Below are 14,302 nucleotides of genomic sequence, written 5' to 3' on the forward strand. Positions count from 1 at the left end.
CTTCAATAGCTGCAAAATGTTATCTTCTCTGGGAAATTTCTGGGAAGATGATTATCAGAAGAGAAAACGTTCAGCAAAGGAAAAAGATGTAGTTCCATAGGGATGGTCTCATTCATCCTACCATTGAATTATTTTTATTCATTCGTTTATTCATTCCACAAATTATCACTGAGTATCTAGTATGTGTCAAGGAGTGTTCTATACACTGGAGATACCAGGATAAAAAGAATGGCAAGGTTCCTAGTAGGAAAGACGGACCAACTGGTATTAAATATTGAACAAACAAGGAAAAAATTCAGATAAAATTTTTATAATCACATACTCGTATGATTATACAATAATACAAGTGCTAAGCAGAGAATTAAGATAGGATGGTGTGTTCGAGAGTGACTGGGTGGTCTCTTTAGATGTGCTAGCCAGGGCATCCTCTCTGCGGTGGAGGCATTTGAGTCTGAGATGTGACAGACCAGGAAGAGGCAGCCGTATAGGATTCAGGGAGTCACATTCCAGGCAAGGTGTGTCCACTGTGAAGATCCCCAGGAGGAAACCAGCTTAGTGGGTTGAAAGGAGCAAAAGAAGCCAGTGTGGCAGATGGTGGTGGCTGAGGGACACTTGGCATAAGGTAAGGGAGTGGAGGGATCAGAAAACTAGGGTTTGTGGACTTCTATTTACATTCCACATTGTTAAACACAAGATTTGAGGAAGCCCAAAAAGTATCCCTGTACCACCCATCTGTCAGTTTGTTGTACTGTGGTGGCTTGTGTGTTGCTGTGATGCTGGAAGCTATACCATGGGTATTTTAAATACCAGCAGGGTTACCCATGGTGGTCAGGTTTCAGCAGAGCTTCCATACTAAGATAGATTAGGAAAAAAGTCCTAGTGATCTACTTTCAAAAATCAGCCAATGAAAACCCTATGGATCACAGCAGAATATTGTCTGATGTAGTGCTGGAAGATGAAACCCCTAGGTTGGAAGACACTCAAAATCCATAGTGGCCACAATAATGGACTCAAGCATACCAGTAATAGTGAAGACGGTGCGGGACCAGGCAACGTTCCATTATGTTGTACGCAAGAGTTGCCATGAGTCGGCGTCCACTTGATGCCAACTAACTTTAACAACAGCAACCAAGTACCCCCGTGTGGCAGCACAGTTAAGCACTTGACTACCGGCCAAAAGGTTGGAGGTTTGAACCCACCTTAGAAGCACCTTGGAAGACAGGCCTGGCAATCTACTTCCAAAAGGTCACAGCCTTAAAAACCCTATGGAGCAGTTCCACTCTGCACATGAGTCGATTGACTCAATGACAACTAACAACAACAAATGTGGCAGACACTGTAACCGTCCATTATGGAACCATATGTCCCCGTTTCTTCCTTTCTAACAGAACAACGATCTTGTTTGGGGTTGTCATGTACCCAGTTAAAAATGCTAAATTCCCCTTGAGTCCTCTGCAGCGAGGGGTGGTAATGTTACAGGGTTCTGGTTAGCAAAATGTATCCACATTTCTGATGAGAAGAGCTTCCCTTTTAAAATAAAAAAGGAACATTCTCAGAAGAATGAAAGAATGCTTTTCACTCTTTCCCATTTTTCCTGCCTGGAACACTGATGCAATACAATGCCTGTGGGCACAGCAGCCATCTTGAAAACATGAGAATAAAAACCACAAATAATGAGATAAGAGAAAGATAGGAGTCTGGGATACTGAGGACATTGTGGAGCTACTGCATGCTACTCCATACATCTTGTTGGATGAAGTAAGCAAATGATGTGTTTTAGGTGCTGGCATCCAGGCGTCCTCTTAAACAAACAAACAAACCCATTGCTGTCAAGTCGATTCTGACTCATAGCGACCCTATAGGACAGAGTAGAACTGCCCCATAGGCTTTCCAAGGAGTGGCTGGTGGATTTGAACTGCTGACCTTTTAGTTAGCAGCCAAGCTGCTTGTAAACCAAACACAATCCTAGATCATACAACAAAGAATGGGAAAAAGTAATAGTTTAGGAAATTAGGGGACTATATTGGTTAAAATTAAATCCAGAGATAATGGTAACCCGACGCAAAGCCAGTCTCGGAGAATTGTTATATGTTGTTCTGAAATTAGGCTCCAAATATCACAGAAGCCAAAACCAACAGGAAATTTCTCAACACAACTACTACCACTAGCATCACTGTTAATACTACTAATATTATGAGTCAGGATACTAATACACACTAAAGGCAAAGCTACCTCACATTTCCTACGCGCTTACCATGAGCCAGGCACTCTTCAAAGCACTTTGCATGTATTAAATCGATAATCCTCAGAAAAACCCTTAAAATTACTATATGCATTTCACAGATGAAGATGTTGAGACATAGAGGCTAAGTGACTTGCCTAGGGTCAAAGAGCAGGTATTTAAACTCAGGTTGTCTAACTAGCTTGCATTACTGACCAAATTTTACTAAATGCTTACAAAATTATTTTGTTCAATGCTGGATTCAGATCATTAATATTTCATGTTCAATTTTTGCAAATACGTTCATGTGTGAATGTGTCATCTAATTTTCTTTCTGGCATAGTTGGGTTTGGTTGTATGCTAGTCTCACCAAATGAGTTGAGTTGGGGAGTGGGCTGGTATTCTCTATTGTCCCTTCAGATCCAGTTCCACCCTCCTCTGTCCTCCAGGCCCTGGGGTTGACCCTTATTGACCTCATCATCTGGCTCCTTGGCCTTCTAGCTTCCTTTTGGATTTGGCCAATGAGAAGCACCAGCAGATATTTATTATGCTGTTCCACTCCTGGAGCCCTGGTGAACAGTGGTTAAGAGCTCGGCTGCTGACCGAAAGGTTGGCAGTTTGAATCCACCAGCAGCTCCTTGAAAACCTTATGGGGCAGTTCTACTCTGTTCTATAGGGTCACTATGAGTTGGAATTGACTTGATGGCCACGAATTTAGTTTTCTGGTGGTTCCACTCCTGCTCCATTCATTAGGCAGAGGCTGTGTTTCTCTGTGAACACACCTCCTGCCATGTGGCCCTTCGCCCATGGCTCCAGGCTTCACTGTTCCTATTCTATTGTCTTCCCCTTTCATACGTAATGACTTCCTACAGATGCTAGTCTCTGGGCTTCATCCTTGCTGGTTTCCTTAAAGTCTATGTATAAAATCCCTTTCATGTTTTTTATTGTGGTAAAAATATATGTATAACAAAACTTTTGCCAATTCAACAATTTTTACATGTACCATTTAGTGACATTGATTACATCCATCATGTTGTACAACCATGACCACTATCTTTTTCTAAATTATCTACTGATGAACTTCGGTCTGTATACATGGGCCTATTTCATATAAATGAGATCATACAGTATTTATCCTTTTGTGACTGAGTTATTTCATTCAGCATAATTTTTTCAAGATTCATTCATGTGATAGCATGTATCAGAACTTCATTTCTCTTTATGGTTGAATAATACTCCATTGTATGTATATGTCACATTTTGCTTATCCATTCATCTGTTGATGGACATTTAAGTTGTTTTCACCTTTTGGCTATTGTGAATAGCGCTTCAATGAACAGCGGTGTACAAGTTTCTGTGTGCTAAAATCCTTTCAATCTCTTCAGTTAAATACTTCATCTGTTTCCTGCAGGGATCCTGACTGGTGTAGGGAGTGAGTCCCTTGTTTCTCCTTTTCTCAGTGAGTTTGTGTAAGATTAGAATTATTTATACCTTTAAAGTTTGGTAGCACTTTCTTCTAAAGTCATCTGGGATTTGGTTTTGCTTTGACAGAATATTTTTAAACCACTGATTAAGTATCTTTAATGGTTTTCTATTTCTTCTCAAATCAGTTTTTGTAAATCGTATTTTTCTTATAATTTATCCATAATTGGCATAAAGTTGTTCCTAATTATCCCTGCATTATCTGTTTACTCTCTGCAGCAACTATTATCATGTCCTTGTCGGCTGTTACCAGAAGTCAGCAGTTAGATCCACCAGCCCCTCCTTGGAAACCCTAGGGGCAGTTCTATTTTGTCCTATACGGTCGCTATGAGTCAGAATCAACTTGACGGCAACCGGTCTGGGTTTGGTTTTTGTTTTTTCCCAGGTAGTGCAAACGGTTAAGCATTTGGCTGCTAACCAAAAACTTGGCAGTTCAAGTCCATCCAGAGGTGCCTCAGAAGAAAGGCCTGGCAATCTGCTTCCCAAAAAATCAGCCATTGAAAACCTTATGGAGCGCAGCTCTGCTCTGACACATATGGGGCTGTCATGAATTGGAATTGACTTAACAGCAACTGGTTTCATTTTGTTCATTTTATTCCTAATGTTATTTATTTGTGCTTTACCAAGGTTTCAAAAACCAGCACCTGACTTTGTTGATACTCTCCATTCAATGTTTTCTATTTCATTACTTTCTACTCTTACTGTATTTTCTTTCTCTACCTTATGTTGGCTTATTCTGCTATCCTTTTTCTAAGGTTTTGAGTCAGTTGTTTAACACATTAACCTGGAAGTGACATCCTGTCACCTCTGCTGCACTCTGTTCACTAGAAGTGAGTCATAATTCTAGCCTAGACTCCAGGGGAGAGGATCATACAGGATGTGAATACCAGGAGTTAGGGACCACTGGGAGACATCTGACAGGCACTCACTGCATCACCAGTGGATGGGAGCCATTAGATGAAAGGTTGATGGGGGAACTTTATAAAACAGAGGCATCAGGCTGTTACCATCTGTTATGGATTGAATTGTGTGCCCAAAAAATACGTACCAACTTGGTTAGGCCATGATTCCCAGTATTGTGTGGTTGTCCTCCATTTTATGATTGATGTAATTTTCCTATGTGCCTGTAGTTAATGAGGCAAGATTAGATTAAGTTAAAGAGGATTATGGTGAGATGCAACACCCTTACTCAGGTCACATCCCTGATCCAATGTAAAGGGAGTTTCCCTGGGGTGTGGCCTGCATCACCTTTTGTTTTGCAAGAGATAAAAGGAAAAGGAAGCGAGAAGAGAGTAAGGGACCTCATACCACCAAGAAAGCAGTACTGGGAGCAGAGCGCGGCCTTTGGACTCGAGGTTGCTGTGCAGAGAAGCTCCTAGACTAGGGGAAGATTGATTGATAACAAGGACTTTCCTCCAGAGTCGACAGAGAGAGAGCCTTCCTCTGGAGCTGGCACCCTGAATTTGGACTTCTAGCCTACTAGAGGAAACCCTGGTGGTGCAGTGGTTAAGAGCTACAGCTGCTAACCAAAAGGTTGGCAGTTTAAATCTACCAGGTGCTCCTTGGAAACCCTATGGGGCAGTTCTACTCTGTGCTATAGGGTTGCTGTGAGTCAGAATCGACTTGACAGCAACAGGTTTGTTTTTTGGCTTTTAGCCTACTAGACCGTGACAGAATAAATTTCTCTTTCTTAAAATCATCCGTTTGTGGTATTTCTGTTATAGCAGCACTAGATGACTAAGATATCACCCGAATCCACTAGGAACACTAAAAGAGGGACAACCAGGTATTTTTTGCCTTCTAATGTGAAGCACTATGAAGTACGCAGCACCATCTCATGAAGTATTCTTTCCAAAAACAGTTGAGTCTGGACCTAATCAAGCTTTTAGCAAACATCCAATTTACAGGAAATATGGGCAATGGGGAGTCCTGGGGTGGTGCAAATGGTTATGGAGCTTTTACACAAACAACTCCCCTTCTACTTTTCTTTGCCAACCAAACCCACCCCCCACAAGGTATTTTCATAAGTGCACTATGTTAATTACGAAAATACCTTGTGAGGGGAGGGTGCAGTTGGCAAACAAATGTAGAATGTGTTGGTTATTTGCGTACAAATACGGTAAGCACTCAACTACTAACAGAAAGGTTGGCAGTTGAAACCTACCCAGGGGTGCCTTGGAAAAGAGGCCTGGTGATTACAGCCGTGAATTCTCTATGGAGCAGTCGTACTCTGCAACCCATGGGGCCGCCATGAGTCAGGATCATCTTGATGGCAACTGGATTTTTGTTTGATATGAGTGATAAAGGAATAAGTTAAATGACATCATGAGCACATGGGACCTTCCACAGTACAACGGACTCAAGTCTTCAATAAGTCAATTTCATGAAAAAGTGAGGAACTGTTCTAGGTTAGGAAGAATCTTAAAAGACCTAACAACCAAATGCAATCTTTAGACCTCGCTTGGATCCTAATATAAACAAATCAACTGGAAAATGTTTTGAGACAACAAGGGAAATTTGAATATGGATAAATGGATGATACCAAGGAATTGTTGTGAATTTTTCTTGATATAAAATGGAATCGTGGTTATGAAAGAAAATGTCTCTATTTTTCTGCAATGTACACCAAAGCACGTAAAAGTAACATCTTAGACATGAGGTCTAGGATTTGCTTTAAACTACTTAGCCAGACACAGCAGACACCACAACAGGTGACATAAGCAAAATCTTAATAACTGTTGATTTTGGCTGATGAGTATACATGCATATTCATTGTACAATTCAGTTTATTTTTATGAATATTTTTATAATAACAAATTGAAGAAGAAAAAGGTATCAGGACTACATTTCCTTTTCTGCAACCATCACTACTATTTATTTCCAAACTTTTCATCACCTCAAACAGAAACTCTGTACCCATTAAGCAATACCTTCCCATTTCCCTGTCTCCCAAACCCATGGTAATCTCTAATCTACTTTCTGTCTCTATGAATCTGCCTACTCTAGATATTTCATATAAATGGGATCATAAAATATTTGTCTTTTTGTGTCAGTCTTATTTCACTCAGCATAATGTTTTCACGGTTTATCCATGCCGCAGTATGTATCAGAACTTCATTTCTCTTTATGGCTGAGTAATATTCTGTTGTATGTATATGTCACATTTTGTTTATCCATTCATCTCTTGATATACACTTGGATTGTTTCCACCTTTTGGCTATTGTGAATAGTGCTGCAATGAACATTAGTGTTCAAAGGACCAGATGGCATTATAAACTGAGTTATAGCTAGAATTGTAAGAATAAATATTTATAACATGATTTAAATATCTGAGACCGCGTAAAAAAAGATGAAAAACTTCCCAATTCATTTTGTAAAGCTAGCATAACCTTAAAAAACTTCTTAGTAAAGTGTAACATGAACAAAGAAAAGTTTACAGTTGTGTGTAGCTTGAGAAATTTTCACATACTGAACACACCTGTGCACACACCTAAAAAACAGAACATTATGAGCGCCCATAAACCTTCCTTATGCCCATTTCTAGACAGTATCACCTGCTGAAGATAGCCACCATGCTGTAGCCAGCATAACTTTTAATGCCAAAACCTGATAAAAAAAATAATGCAAAAATAGAAGCTTGAGAATAATTTCACTTATAAATGCAGAGGAAAATTTTCTAAATGAAATTTTAGGAAATGGAATCCAGAAATATAATGCATGCACTCACATAGTATTGGTAATTTCATTGTTCACTATTATTCTTGCTCTCTCTCTGAGGTCTTGCTGAAGTAGATACTTTAATAGCAGTTTTCTCAGTAAGGGATTATGGATATTAAACTTTTGTTTTGCTCTTACATGTTTTAAAACGTATTTATTTTACCCCTGCTCTTAAAAAGAGAGTTTCACTGGTTACAGAATTCCAGATTGACAGCTGTTTCCTTCAGCATTTTGAGTATATGACACCATTGCCTTCTGACATCTATTGCTAATGAAAGTTCTGCTGCCGATTTGATTGTCATTTCTTTGTATGGAATCCCATCTTCTCTATTTTGTAGGGTATATTCTCCTTTTCTGCTTAATGGTCTGCAGTTTTGCTAAATTGTTACTAGGTATTGATTTTTTAATTTCTTGCTTATCAGTGAGTTTTTTTGATCAGAGGTCTCATGTGTTTCTTCATTTCTGAAGAATTATCGGCCATTTTATTTTTAAACATTTTCTCTTTTTCATTCTCCCTATTTTCTCCTGCAGCTCCCATTGGATATATTTCTGAACTTGTCATTCTACCTTCCATTACCCTTAACTTCTCTTTCATAATTTCCTTCTCTATCCTTCTGAGCTATGATCCAGAAGCTTCTCTCTCAGTGCAATCTTCAAACTCATTACTTCTGTCTCTTTAGTTGCATGCAGTATACTACTGAGATCGTTTATTGAGGATTATTATTTTATTTTATGACTATATTTTTTACTTCCAAGATATCCAATGGGTTGTTTTTCAAATCTTCCTGTTCTTGTTCAGTGGTTGCTATATCCTACCTGTCTTTGAGTAGTTAACATAGTATTTTAAAGTCCTCAGATTGTTCTCTATATCCTGAAGCCTTAATTCTTCCATTTGTTAAACTTATTGAGTATTGTTAAGATAACGGACTTCCTGCTGTGCTTAAACTTTTTAAAAAGATATCTTGTTTGGGAGTTTTCCTTCATATGTACTCTTTCTTTTCATATGATCTATTTTGCCTTCCCTGGTCCAAATGGGTTTCACAAGTCCAAATCAGGTCTTATATTAAGTAGATCAGGGTGGATTTTTTTTTTTACTCCATACTAATGGTTCAGTTTTGGACTTAACACACATATTGCATAGCCTCAGTTCTTCTGTTCTATTGAGCACCTTTGCTTCTTTCATTTTTATGTATAAATTCACTGTTCTGAAAAATAAAAAATCTACATCCAAGATATTTAATGAACTACATATTCCATTTAACAAGAACAAGTTACTTTTTAGAATAATCATTCTGAGAGAAAATCGACCAAGACTTACGAACTAGAGGGGGGAAAATATCATCAGGCATCAGCTGGCTCTCTACAAATCTCATCTCCTTGTTGCATTTTATGTCTATGAATGAATCTGAAGTAGTGTGTGTCCATTTCACAAGCCCTTTATAATATCTCCACTCCAGATCCTTTAGATCCAAGAATTGTTTTTCTGAAAAGAATCACATTTTAGAAGAATCACTTGGTGTTGTTATTTAACCTTCAGTTACTCAGAGATGCTTCATGGATGGAATAAACCTTTGATGAACTTGAGTCTCCTCTCTCCTGGTAGGAAGCTATTTCGGGGGGGTTATAAACTATGGGGGAACTTAGGGTGTTCATTTCATCTACCCCTCCCGTCAAATATGAAAGAAAGTGGGTCTGGTTTGGAGTCTTTTTTATAAAAACTTAGCCTACAGAGAGAACGCCGGCAAAGGGAGTGGCTCTCCTGGTGCTTGGATACTAACGGAATGTGGAAAGACCAGCAGAGCACTGAGGTCAATGGGGAGGAGAAAAGGATTGTTGGTTCAATTTCTTCCAAGATGTGAGCCCTGAGTATATACAGGCAGTAGCTTAGCTCGAATTTGCCTGTTTTTCCTGTTCTTGGAGCATCACTCGTAGTGGCAATTCCCTCAAGGAGCCAATGAGCCAGGGAAAATCAAATCAAGACGCTGTATATTCCCCTACTCAGCAGCTGCTTCCCTTTCTTTTCCTTTAAATTCCTTCCTTGACTAAATAAATTATAAACCTCAAAAAAGGGGAGGTGGGGGGAGAAAGAGGCAGGGCTTGAGTGTAAAACCAGGGATCAAAGTGCCAACCAGACGAGAATAAGAGTATAAGGGGAATAATGAGTACGGCAGACTTTTCAGCTGCTTCTCCTTGGACCAAGCATGTCCCAAGTGGCCAATCTATTACTTTATATTTGTTCCTTCTGTCTCTCCCATTACATTTAATATAAAAATTGTGGTGTCAAATATTTTTCTGTGCCATTCCAAGAACCTACTTCAGAAGAGCTCAAATATTTTGTATCATTGATTTTAATCTATCTTTATAGCTACAAAGAATGACACAATATTACCCACTGCCTTCAAGCCGATTCCGACCCATAGCGACCCTATAGGAAAAAGTAGAACTGCCCCATAGGGTTTCCAAGCAGCAGTTGGTGGACTCGAACTGCCGACGCTTTGGTTAGCAGCCAAGCGCTTAACCACTGCGCCACCAGGGCTCTTCCTTTTATAAAGGAGGATTTAAACACCATGTCTAAATAATAACACACCTTTCCAGGTGAATGTGAGATTGGACCCTGTAATTATTGAATCTCTGTTCTCTACTTTACACATTGCAGCAGCCACAAACCCCAGAACTGCAAGATCCCCAAGGGGCAATATTTGACTTTTTCTGGTCAAGAAATCTAGGTAAATTTTGTGGTTAAGAGCTCGCTTGCTAACCAAAAGGTCAGCAGTTCAAATCCACCAGCCGCTCCTTGGAAACCCTATAAGGCAGTTTGGCTCTGTCCTATAGGGTTGTTATGAGTCGGAATCGACTCCACTGTCAGTGAGGTTTTTTTGTTTTTGTTTTTTGTATTAAGAACCCCACTAATTTTCTCCCACGTGGCCTCATCTGTTTAGATTACCTGGATTAATTAAGAAGTATTTAGGAAGTTTATCTTCAACAATAAACTTTTCTGGGACGGAGATCTTGGAAATACCCAGCTTGCATAACACCAAGGTGTTCTGAACTTTCTTCCGGACGGTGGCTGTCTTCAACGAGTTAGCGTGATCGATGAGAATCTCATAAGGGAAGGTGTGCGCAGGCGGAGGGATTCCACTCTGAGCGAGTCTTGCTTGCGACCTGCGGAGCTTATGCACCGCAGAGAGGGAGCCTGAAAGCAGACTGTGGTGGAGGAGGTCTGTCATTGATTTGGGCCTCTCCCAGTTCTCTTTTTTAACCAGTGTGCACATAAGAACAGGTTGAGGGTCTCCTCTTCTTATGACAGTTCCGCTTATGAGTGACATGCCATACAAGCTTTGACTAAGCATTTTCTGTGCTTCACTAAGAGACATATTGTGAGTTTTTTTGATACTACATTTCTTGCTCTCCTTTTCAAAATCTTCAACAAATGCATACAATTCTGACAGCTGTGGAGAAAAAAAAAAAAAGACGGAAGTCATGAGCTGGGTAAAAATATAATAGCCTGGCAGAATCACAGACCCCAGAGCAGCGCAAATAGGATAACAAACAGTCATGAAAACGGAAACATTTATGTTGGGAAGGTATTTTTTGCGTGACTATAAACCAAGTCAGTAGTGGCAATGCTCGGGAGAGAAGAGAGTCAAAAGTTCCAGGGTCAAATCTCAGATTTATTCACAAAAGAGGTGTATTATTAAGACACGCGCCTTCAACCTTTCTTTATAAAATAAGCCAGTTAGACCTGGACTCTAAAATCTTTAAGATATTTCTAGATCTAAAATTCTATGAGTTACCATGAAGAGAGACAGCTATGGCAGTTGTCACTTACTTGTTTTGAGTGAAGCTATGTTTCTTTTACCGAAGAACGGGAGCCAGGTAATCTAGATCAAAGCTTCATTCTTCAGAGCTCAGAATGTTCCAGAATGCAGTGCAAGAGAAACTAATGATCATTCACTGGACTATTCTACCAAAGCAAATGCTTACGTTTGTGGAGTGTCTGAAGTGCAATGATAGTTGTTGGCAGAAAAAATAATAAATAATTCCTCTGAGCCTCCTTCTATGTCTAAAATTCTGTATTGAAGGAATAAAATCTTCTTTTCTAGGGCATCCAGCCTGCTAATCCTATTATTCCTAAAAGACTTCTTAGGCCATTATATTAGAAGAACAAACAGGACAAAGTCTCAGGTTAGAGCCAAAATTTGGGTCATTTAGCCCAAAGTAGAATTTCCCTTTACTCTTGGTCTGTTCTTTTGCAAGAGCACCAAATGGAAAGTGGGCCAGAGTAAGTGAGTGGCTCTTGAAAACTCATTCCTTTATCAGGAAAACACGTTCGCACTCATGCTCACCTGCCCTTGGAAGAACTTAATTTGGCTGTGACAAAAAGTGTTATGTCACTGAAGTGAAATTTTGGTGTTCCCTATGGTCCCTCCATGGTATGTTGCTGGGTATTCAATAGTTTCAATTTTTACAATTTTTTTTAATGTAAATCGTCCTTTGTACAATATTACAGTATTTTAAGTACATACCAAACATTTGGGAGACACTTCTTCCATGCTGCCTTTAACTGGGTTAGTATCTTCAATTAGGGGCATTGTGCTGGGATTTTATTGTCTAAGTTCTTTAAAAAAAAAAAAAAACAGTATAAGGAAAGACAAGATGAATGATCAAAACGTCAGTTACAGTAGAGTGGGGGGTAATACTTTTTAAATCTTCAGAACTTTGTGAGTGGAACACTTTTTGAATTTTATACCATTTTTCTTTATCTTTTTTTTTTTCACTTTAGTCTAGGTCCATGAAGTTAATAGTATTTCCACCAAATATTTTCTCTGAAACACTCCACATTCTTACACAATATGTATGTTCAGGATTTAACACTAGTTTGAAGAATCCTATATGGACTATTTTTTATTTTTTTGTCTGACATATATTGATTGACTTTCACTTCATCTAAAGAAAAACTCAGCTACCTCCTTACTCAGGACAAATGTTTTATTATTCAGGAGAAAAAGGCTATGGGTTTGGGTTTTGTTTTGTTTTTTTAACAGTAACTACTATAGCATAGACATTCCTGCAATAATAGTATTAAGTAATAATAATTTATTAATGGATATATAAAAGCCCACTGCTGTTGAGTTGATTCCAACTCATAGTGACCCTATAGGACAGAGTAGAACTGCACCATAGAGTTACCAAGGAGTGGCTGGTGGATTTGAACTGCTGACGTTTTGGTTAGCAGCTGAGCTCTTAACCACTGCACCACCAGGGCTAAAATGGATATATAGGTAGATAGATATGCCAAGAGGTATGGGAAGGTGTAAAGGAGCACACCCACCAGCATATAACAGGTTTGGTGGTGAATATTTCTACATACGTGATTGTAGGTGCTCCTCATATATTAATATGAACAATAGAGCACACAAAGGACACAGTCAAGGAAGCCTCTTAGACATAACCAAACATCTCGCAGGTTGAAGTTCCTAGGCTCAAGGGCAAAGGAGCACAGACTCGGGGGACGTCTTCGTCCATTGGCACAACATAGTGCATACAGACAATGTTCTGCATCCTACTTTGGTGAGTAGCATCTGGGGTCTTAAAAGCTTGGGAGTGGCCATCTAGGATACAACTTCTGTCTCTTCACGTCTGGTTCAAAGGAGAGTGAAGAAAACCAAAGACTCAAGGGAGCAATTAGTCCAAAGGACTAATGGACCACATGAACCACAGCTTACACAACCCCAAAACCAGAAGAACTAGATGGTCCTCAGCTACCACTACTGACTGCTCTGACTGCGATCACAACAGAGGGTCCCGGACAGAGAGGGAGAAAAATTTAAAACAAAAAATCAAATTCAGAAAAAAGACCAGACTTACTGTCTGACAGAGACTGAAGGAACCCCTGAAACTATATCCCTAAGATGCCCTTCTGACCTGGAACTGAAGCCATTCCCAGAGACCACCTTCTGGTCAAACAATTGTTGTTAGATGCTGTCAGGTTGGTTCTGACTCATAGTGACTCTGTGTACAACAGAACAAAACACTGCCCAATCCTGAGCCATCCTCACAATGATTGCTATGTTTGAGCCCATTGTTGCAACCACTGTGTCAATCCATCTCGTTGAGAGTCTTCCTCTTTTTCATTGACCCTCTACTTTACCAAGCATGACGTCCTTCTCCAGGGACTGGTCTCTCCTGATAACATGTCCAAAGTATGTGATATGAAGTCTCACTGTCCTCCATTCTAAGGAGTATTCTGGCTGTCGTTCTTCTAAGACAGATTTGTTCATTCTTCTAGCAGTCTATGGTATATTCAATATTCTTTGCCAACACCATAATTCAAATGCATCAATTCTTCTTCCATCTTCCTCAGTCATCGTCCAGCTTTTGCATGCATATGAGGCGTTTGAAAATATCATGGCTTGGGTCAGGCGCATCTTAGTCCTCAAAGTGACATTTTTGTTTTTTAACACTTTGAAAAGGTCCTTTTGCAGCAGATTTGCCCAATGCACTATGTTGTTTGATTTCTTGACTGCTACTTCCATGTGCATTAATTGTGGATCCAAGTAAAATCAAATCCTTGACAATTTCAATCTTTTCTTTCTTTAGCATGATGTTGCTTAAATTAGAAAAACAGTCAATGTAATTCATCACATTAATAAAACAAAAGACAAGATCCACAGGATCTTATCAACTGATGCAGAAAAGGCATTTGAACAAAGTACAACACCCATTCATGATAAAAACTCTCAACAAAATAGGAGTAGAAGGGAAATTCCTCAGTATAATTAAAGGCATTTATACAAAGCCAACAGCCAACATCATCCTACATGGAGAGACTTTGAAAGCATTCCCCTTGAGAACAGGAACCAGACAAGGATGCCCTTTATC

The 14,302-nt window shown here is 39.4% G+C and overlaps 1 protein-coding gene across 4 annotated transcripts in view; it reads right to left on the reverse strand.

Moving 5' to 3' along the window:
- Positions 1 to 4,757: 4,757 nt before the first annotated feature.
- CUNH9orf153 (chromosome unknown C9orf153 homolog) overlaps positions 4,758 to 14,302 on the reverse strand; it is a 98,849-nt gene continuing 89,304 nt past the window's right edge. The window contains exons 2-6 of one of the 4 annotated variants that reach the window (XM_023735803.1): positions 11,947 to 12,038; positions 10,365 to 10,869; positions 8,739 to 8,903; positions 5,868 to 5,979; positions 4,758 to 4,827 (exon numbers count right to left, since the gene is read on the reverse strand). In XM_023735803.1, coding sequence (XP_023591571.1) covers positions 4,800 to 4,827; positions 5,868 to 5,979; positions 8,739 to 8,903; positions 10,365 to 10,869; positions 11,947 to 12,012 — 876 coding nt within the window. In that variant the 5' untranslated portion in view covers positions 12,013 to 12,038 and the 3' untranslated portion in view covers positions 4,758 to 4,799. The remainder of the gene's footprint in view (positions 4,828 to 5,867; positions 5,980 to 8,738; positions 8,904 to 10,364; positions 10,870 to 11,946; positions 12,039 to 14,302) is intronic. The other 3 variants (XM_023735802.1, XM_023735804.1, XM_023735805.1) reach the window with 3 other exon arrangements.

The sequence above is a fragment of the Trichechus manatus genome, unplaced genomic scaffold (genome assembly GCF_000243295.1).
Source record: "Trichechus manatus latirostris isolate Lorelei unplaced genomic scaffold, TriManLat1.0 scaffold00082, whole genome shotgun sequence".
Classification (NCBI taxonomy): domain Eukaryota; kingdom Metazoa; phylum Chordata; class Mammalia; order Sirenia; family Trichechidae; genus Trichechus; species Trichechus manatus.